Source organism: Phacochoerus africanus, chromosome 8, assembly GCF_016906955.1.
Source record: "Phacochoerus africanus isolate WHEZ1 chromosome 8, ROS_Pafr_v1, whole genome shotgun sequence".
NCBI classification, from domain to species: Eukaryota; Metazoa; Chordata; class Mammalia; order Artiodactyla; family Suidae; genus Phacochoerus; species Phacochoerus africanus.
Window position 1 is genome coordinate 43,100,480 of NC_062551.1, and position 6,983 is coordinate 43,107,462.

Below are 6,983 nucleotides of genomic sequence, written 5' to 3' on the forward strand. Positions count from 1 at the left end.
TGGACATCGCCTCTATCCAGGCGAGGAAGTGACTCCATGTCTGTGGAAGGTCTGAGGATGCCCGGAAGGCGAGGCCTCGTGGCTGAGCAGGGTCAGGGTTCTGCTCCCCTTTGACCTGCTCCATGAGTGGCCTCCCACCTCCTCCCCCGCTGCCCCCTCTCCTCTCGTGAAATCAGCAGCTCTTGGAGGAGGAGGAGGCCTGGCAGGTTCCTGCCTGGGAAGGAGGGGGCGGGAGACCTGGGAGCGGCGGCACTCCTCACCAGTCCCAGTGGCTCATCACAGGTGTCAGGGCCAAACCCCATGTTCACAGATTCCCAGGAGATCCAGGAGATAAGGGTGACATGGTGACAGCGCACAACCATCAGGAGGCATCTGGTGCAGAGGGGGCCCCTCCCTCTCTCCTTTTCGCTCCAGCTCCTTCCCTGGAGGCTGGCTCCCCTGAACAGCCCTTTCAGGGGACACTGGGCTCAAGTGGCCTGCTAAGGGGGTGAGGTCCCTGTTGCCTCTCGTGGGAGAGTGCAAGGCAGAGGCATCTGGGCATGTTAGATTTGGTCCGTGGCCAGGTCTTGATCAGAGCTGCTGCCTCCAGGAAGCCTTCCCTGGTGGCTTCTATTCACACTTTGAGTTTCCCCTTATTGCCCTGTTACCCTTGAAGCTCATTTGGGACATAATGCCATGTCTACCCCCTAGGAACACAGAAGACAGCTGAAAAAAACTTGGGGTGTGTTCTGTGCCAGGCTCTTGAAGTGGGTCTTCATGAAGGCTGCAGTCCAGAGGCGAACCGGGGGTGGGGTGGGCCCTGCAGGAAGCAGTGGGGGGTGAGGAGCCGCTCTCCCTGGGGGCCCCCTTGCTGGGCACAGAGCACGTGCTGGGCAGGTTCCCCCATGCTGTCCCTCCCCCCAAGCTGGCTGCTCTGTCTACTGGGGGCCACAACCAGGGGGCCTCACTGGTCCTGTCCCTTTTCTGGGCCAGTCTTAGCCCCAAGAAAGCCTGCCCTGGACTTCAGGATCCAGGTAGGAGGGGTGCCCTTTTGTGAGCCGACAGCTTGGAAAGCAGAAAGCCCTGGAGACAGGACAGCCGGAGAGGGGAGGCTGAGGCGTGGGGGCAGGCAGGGTGCCCCTCCCCCACGTGTCTTGGGATCTGTTCTGGGGGCAAAGGGGGAAGCCGAGGCTTGGCCCCCACAAACAAGAAAAACTGGAATTAGCCCTGAACTCAGAGAGGGTTTGCTGGGGCTTAGCAAGCCGTGGCCTGCCCCAGGCCTCTAGGCAGGCACTGGGGCTCAGCCTCCCTGGTTCCCAGGCGGCGGGGCAGGCTGCCGCCTCCTCACTGGGCCTTGAGGCCTTTCCTCCGCCAAGGGCGGTCCTGGGGGAGGAGGAGGCAAGACACGGGGCAGAGAGACAGAGAGGGCGGGGGTGGGGGGCAAGTCACCCCGATAACCAGGCAGGTAGGTAAAGCAAAACCTTGCAGACTTTAAAAAGAACGTGTAATTTCTCGAAACGGTCCCAGCCCACGTTGGCTTAGAACCGTCAGCTGCTCCAGTGACCGTTTCCCCGGGGTGTAAACAGAAGGTAAGAAGAGTTTTGCCTTTTTACCCTCAGAGAGAGTAAACTCGGAAAGCCCTGCCAGGCTCCAGGGCTACTTCCTCCCAGGCCCTGTGCTTTCAAGCATGAAGGTGTGTGCCCTCCTGTGGTTGGCAATTGCTGCTGCTAAGGGGGTGCCCGGGGCCTGTCCTCGCGGGGCGGTCATCACAGTGGGGGGCTTGGCCCAGGGTGGGCACGGTAGAGAGGCAGACGCTGGGGCTGGCTCCTTGCTGGGTGGCATGTGTGGAGCACCCAGCACAGGCCTGCCGGAGGCTCCCCATCTTGTGTGGGCAGGGCAGGCCCTGCTGGGGTAGGCGGCGACCACACAGCCCAAAGCCAACAGGGAGGGGTGGAGGGTCCTACTGCTTGTGGCCTCTGCCTGGCCCCCCACGGTCCGGCCTGAGGGCAGTGGCAAAGCCAGGTATGAGCAAGGCTCCTGGGGAGCCGGAGCTGTGAGGGATCTGGAAGGGAGTGTGGTCAAAGGGCCTCTGGAGCCTGGCAGTCCAGTGCCAGGCCTGCCCGAGTCCCCAAGAGGCCGTAGCAACTTCAGGTAGAGAGTCCCTCTCCTCCTCCCGGAGGCCACGCCAAAGCCTCGTGACACCCCTGTCGCCCCCGTGCCCCCTCCCCCCACCCCCAACACCGGGAGACTCTTCGGGCTTTGGTATCCTCAGCCTGGAGCCTTGTCCTCCTCCTGCCATTTATTTGCCTTGGTTGGGAGAAGTCACCCCTTAATGTGCAGAGGGGCTCGGGATGGGTGGAGAGCTCATGAGGCCAGGATCTCCGCCAGAGAATATGCTGCGATTATTTACAAATGTGACCTGGCCCAAAGACAACCTTGGAAGTAGCTTTCCTCGTTTTAAAAAGACACCAAAACTGACTTTGATATGTTTATATTATAGATATAATACATAAACATCTAGCATGAAACTCTACGTTCTCCCCCAAAGAAGAGAACCAAGCTGGCCTTCCCCGCTCCCGGGCCCAGCGATCTGATGTGTGTGTGCTGGCCGGAGGCTGCCTCCCTTCCAGACCGGGAGCCAGGGCCTCTGTTTGGGGCGGGGAGAGGGGGGACAAGCCTGTGGGCAGCCAGGGCTGAAGGGGACCGAGGCCCACAGCCCCCCCCCTCCGGGGGGGAAGCTGAGGGGAAAGGGGAAGCCCACCTCGCCTCTTTGGTTCCCCTGGGAGCAAAAGCAATCCCAAAACCAAAAGGAAAGAGAGCCGCAGACCCTCCCTGCAGCTGCTGACGAAGAGTCTCATTTTGGCAAGTATCTGAGCAAAACCAAAACAAAACAAAAACCAAATAAAATGGTGGTTTAGCATAGACGTGCACATTCACATTGCACAAGGCACCGCTGGGACACAGAGAGGCCAGATACAAATGTTGATATCGGCTGATAAAGCAAAATATTTGGAAAGCTTCTCATAACTTCGGTCCCTCTGGGATGGACTGATTGTGCTTCGTGTTTGTATGGCAATGCTGGCGACATACAGTACAGACAAGACTGGTGGTCCCAGTGTCCCCTTACCACCCCCACCCCACCCCGTCCCACCCCCCCAGACCAGATCTCTAGGTTCCCTGCTCCCACCAGGCCACCACCCCCAGGAACATATGGCCTCAGAGCTAACCCAGGACCTAGTTTTCTCATCTGACTGGGGGCAGGAGACTCCCACTGGTCACCTGGTGACTCCTATCTCAAAAGAGTCCAGCCGCAAGAGCCCAGCCTGTGGCAGGCTGGGAGTTCAGAGGCAAGGAACTTGGGACCCTCCACCTTCATATAGAACTAGGGGAACAACCTTAGCTTCAAAGCCCCAAGTCCCTGTGTTTTCTCCCCTCCAAGGACAGGCGCTGAGGAGCGGCTGGGGCTGGTTTATAGGGATCTCTGCTCCCTGAACCTTCCTCCTCCCCCCCCCCCGGGGGGCTGCACCCCTCCTTCTATTGCGGGGGAGAGGGGCCTGCTGCAGCAGGAACCCTCCAAATAAAATGACAAGGCACATATTTGCTCCCCCTACTCGGTAGGAATCGGAGCGGTGAGTTTGCGTTTCCAAGGCACAGGGTTATTCCTTTAATACTAGAGTTGCCGGGCTCCCGGCTCAGCCCCACGGCGCTTCTCCTCTCTGCCTGATCCCTCATCTTAGACGCACCGTGTCCGGCGCCGAGGAAGGCAAGGGGCACACGCGGCAGGCCAGGCTCTCAGGCGGCACCCGAATCTCCTAGCCCTGGCTTGCGCGGCTCCGGCAGTCTTGAGATCTGGAGACCCGAAACCACTCCCTGGGTCCCAGGCAGCGGCCGGCCCAGGGCGGTCCCGCCGCCGCGCGCCTCAAGCGCAGTTGCCCATGGCCTTGACCAGGGAGCTCTCGGGCAGCTGGCGGAAGATGCCCCGCAGCGTGTCCAATTCGCGGCTCAGTTGTTCCACCCGCTTGCGCAGGCGGTCATTGTCACTGGTCAGCTCCAGCACCTTCTGTTGAGTCTCCACGTTGCGCTGCTTGGCCTTGTCCCGGCTCTTGCGCACCGCGATGTTGTTGCGCTCACGCCGCACCCGGTACTCGTTGCTGTTCTTGTCTACCGACTTCTTGGCTTTGCCTGCGCCGCCGCCGCCGCCCGCGCGCAGGTCGGGGTGCGCTGGGGCCAGCCCCTTGAGAGCGCCGCCGGGGCCTGGCAGGCCAGCGGCGCCGAGCGCGGGCGCTGGGTGCGGGCTGGGCACGGGCGTGGGCGGCGGCGTGGGGTGGCCGGGCTGCAGGTGCATGGTGGTTTGGCCGCAGTGCGCGATCTGGAACTGCAAGTGCGGGGCGGCCAGGTGTGCGGGCGGCGGGTGTGAATGCGGTGGTGGCGGTGGCGGCGGTGGCTGGTAGGGAAAGAGGCCGGCCAGCGCCAGCTGCTTCGACTCATCCTCCTCGCGCGGCTCCTGCTTGATCACTAGCGGCCGCAGCGCCGGCGCCCCGACGCGCTCGTACAGGGGCTCCAGCCTGCCGTCCAGGTAGCCGGCCGCCGCGCAGCCGTAGCTGGGAGGGGGGCCGTGAGCCCCCCCGGGCATGACGGCGCCGCCGGGACCCACGGGGGCGCCCGGGTAGTCAAAGTCGCCGCCGCCTCCCGCGGGGGCCGCGGCCGCCTTGGCCTTCTCTTGCTGCCGGCTGTGCTGAAACAGGTCGGCCAGGAACTCGTCGTTGAAGGCGGCCGGGTCGATGTAGGCGCTGATGTCGATGGACGTCTCGTGTTCGCAGATGCCGCCCAGCGGCTCCGGGGCGGCAGGTGGGGCTGGGGGCTGCGCGGGGCCCGCGCCCCGGGGAAAGCCGAAGGCGGCGCTGCTGGGCGCGTGCGGGGGGCTCTGGAGGTGGCTGCTCATCGGGGGCCGCGGCTCCGCCTCGTAGAAGTCGGCCGACTCCATGGGGGAGCTAGAGTCCTCCCGGCATGGCGAGCCTCGGCGGCCTCCAGCCCGCGCGGGGCGCCGCTGCTGCCGCTGCCCACCCGGAGCCCCTACTCGCTCGCGCCCGCGCAGCTCCCGGTCGCGAATGGCCAGGCCTGCGCGGGCCGGGTATTTATACCGCGGCGGCCATCGCCCTCTAGTGTCCAAACCGGTCTCGGACCTTCGGCGACGGTGGAGCGGCGCCTCCTGGGTCTTAGCGCCTGCGATCGTTAGAGGGCGGTGAGTTGGGCCCGAGCGCAGCACTGACTGGGAGGGGCCGCGACGCAACGCCCACTACCCCCTGCGCAGCAAGCTGAAGGGTGACCTGCGAGTGGTGCCCCACCCTCCGAGGAGTGGTTGCCCCGGCGCACACGTGGTCCCTGTTGAGGCCCTCTCCTCTGGCTTCCCCAGGGCACCCACCGTCTGCCAACGGCAGGGGAGCCCGGGAGCACCCAGACGCCGCTCAGAGAGCTGTTGGTGGTGGAGGGCAAGTCTTGGTCTCTGAGTTTATGTGGCGCGAACTCGCTTTAAAAACTAGAACCAGTTTTGTCCGGGTCCAGGCTCTCTGGAAAGCGGCGGCGTAGAGAAAGCACCGGGGGTTCGGGGGCAGGGAGCAGTTTTGGACCTGCGGCCCAGCGCACACTGCCCGGTGGAGAGGCCGAGGAGAGAGGCCCGGAGCGCGGGGATCTTGCGTATTTTTGATCTCCAGGCGTCCCCACGGATTCCGCGCAGAAGTACCTCTCCTCAGCCCCACCTCTTGCCGTACTCCAAGGTTCCGCGGCTTCGCACTGACCGGCGCTAGGACCCGGCGGAGAGTGGAGGGAGGGGGAGGCGGACGAGTCCAGGGAGTCTGGAGGACCCGGTCGGTCCATCCGCCTGGGCTGGAAAACTTTTTAATTACTTCTCCTAACCGGAGTTCTAGGTGTTGCTAGGCGCAAAGAGTTGGCGCTGCTACCTGGCGCGGGGCCGCCAACTTTTTCCTGTGGGACTGGCCGAGCTGGATTCCGGGGCTGGGGGACGGGGCGAGGGGGGACGCACCAGAGGGAGTAGGCGAATTTGACCCAGGGGCGCGGATCGCGAAGCGGGGTCGGCGGTCAACGGGGTTGGAACCCACAGCCTTTTCCTCTCCTCCCCATTCAGGTGGGCTCCAGTACCGGAGCGAGAATATCGAGGGAGCCGAGGCCTCGGAGTCTCGGTGGCCTAGAGTCCGAACACCGACTGGGAGAACCCTGCAGAGTGGTTTGCAGGGCGCTGAGTCCCCAGAATCCTGGAGAACAAAGCGGCCCGGCCCGGGTGACCCCTGAGCGCCGCCCCTCCCCCCCACCCCCCCACACACAGCTGAGGGGGAAGGGGTTTATGGCAGCGCCTTTCCCCAGCCACGTGGCGCCTCGCGCGTTCTTCTTTGGGATCGCGGGGACAGCCGACTCCCTTGAGGCGTCGTGGGCCAGCAAGTCTCTCCGCCTCGACCTCCCCCGCCCTCATCGCCCCTTAGATTAAGTGCGCTGAAGCCCATCGCCGCCATGGGTGCTGTTTTGGAAGTGTGCCTGTTTGAAAATCGCCAGGCTGTGCGGGTCAGGACCCTCTCCCGGACAGTGGCCTTCCAAAGGCTGGCAAGTTGCCACAGCCCGCCCAGGAGCCCTCAAGGAGGCGCAGCGCGAAAGCAAGGCCTGGGGAGGCCGAGGTTCCAACTGTGGTCGCAGTAAAGCAGCAACTTCGTCTGGGGAACACATACTCTGCTTAAATCAAGTTCCTATTCAACATATTCCCAGTGATTATTGGCCCAACTGCTTCATTTTTTTTTTTTTTTTTTGGGTCCAGAGCTCATGCATAAGATATTTTCAGTTTGATGTTTTTGGACTGGGAGTGAAAGTAGATACATTAAACGAATAACCTATGTGAGTTGAGGAGCTGGTCTCTGGGCCTGGATCTAGGACCATTTATACACGGTGCACCTGTGGAGATCTGGAGGGAAACCCCAAAACAGGGCATGGGATTTTCATTT

General features: G+C 62.9%; 1 protein-coding gene across 1 annotated transcript; it reads right to left on the reverse strand.

The window, feature by feature from the left end:
- Positions 1-3,464: 3,464 nt before the first annotated feature.
- Positions 3,465-5,117, reverse strand: CEBPA (CCAAT enhancer binding protein alpha). Its single transcript, XM_047792074.1, has one exon. It carries the CDS (start codon positions 4,961-4,963, stop codon positions 3,899-3,901), a length of 1,065 nt encoding a protein of 354 aa, XP_047648030.1. The 5' UTR covers positions 4,964-5,117; the 3' UTR covers positions 3,465-3,898.
- Between the last annotated feature and the right edge of the window lie 1,866 nt (positions 5,118-6,983).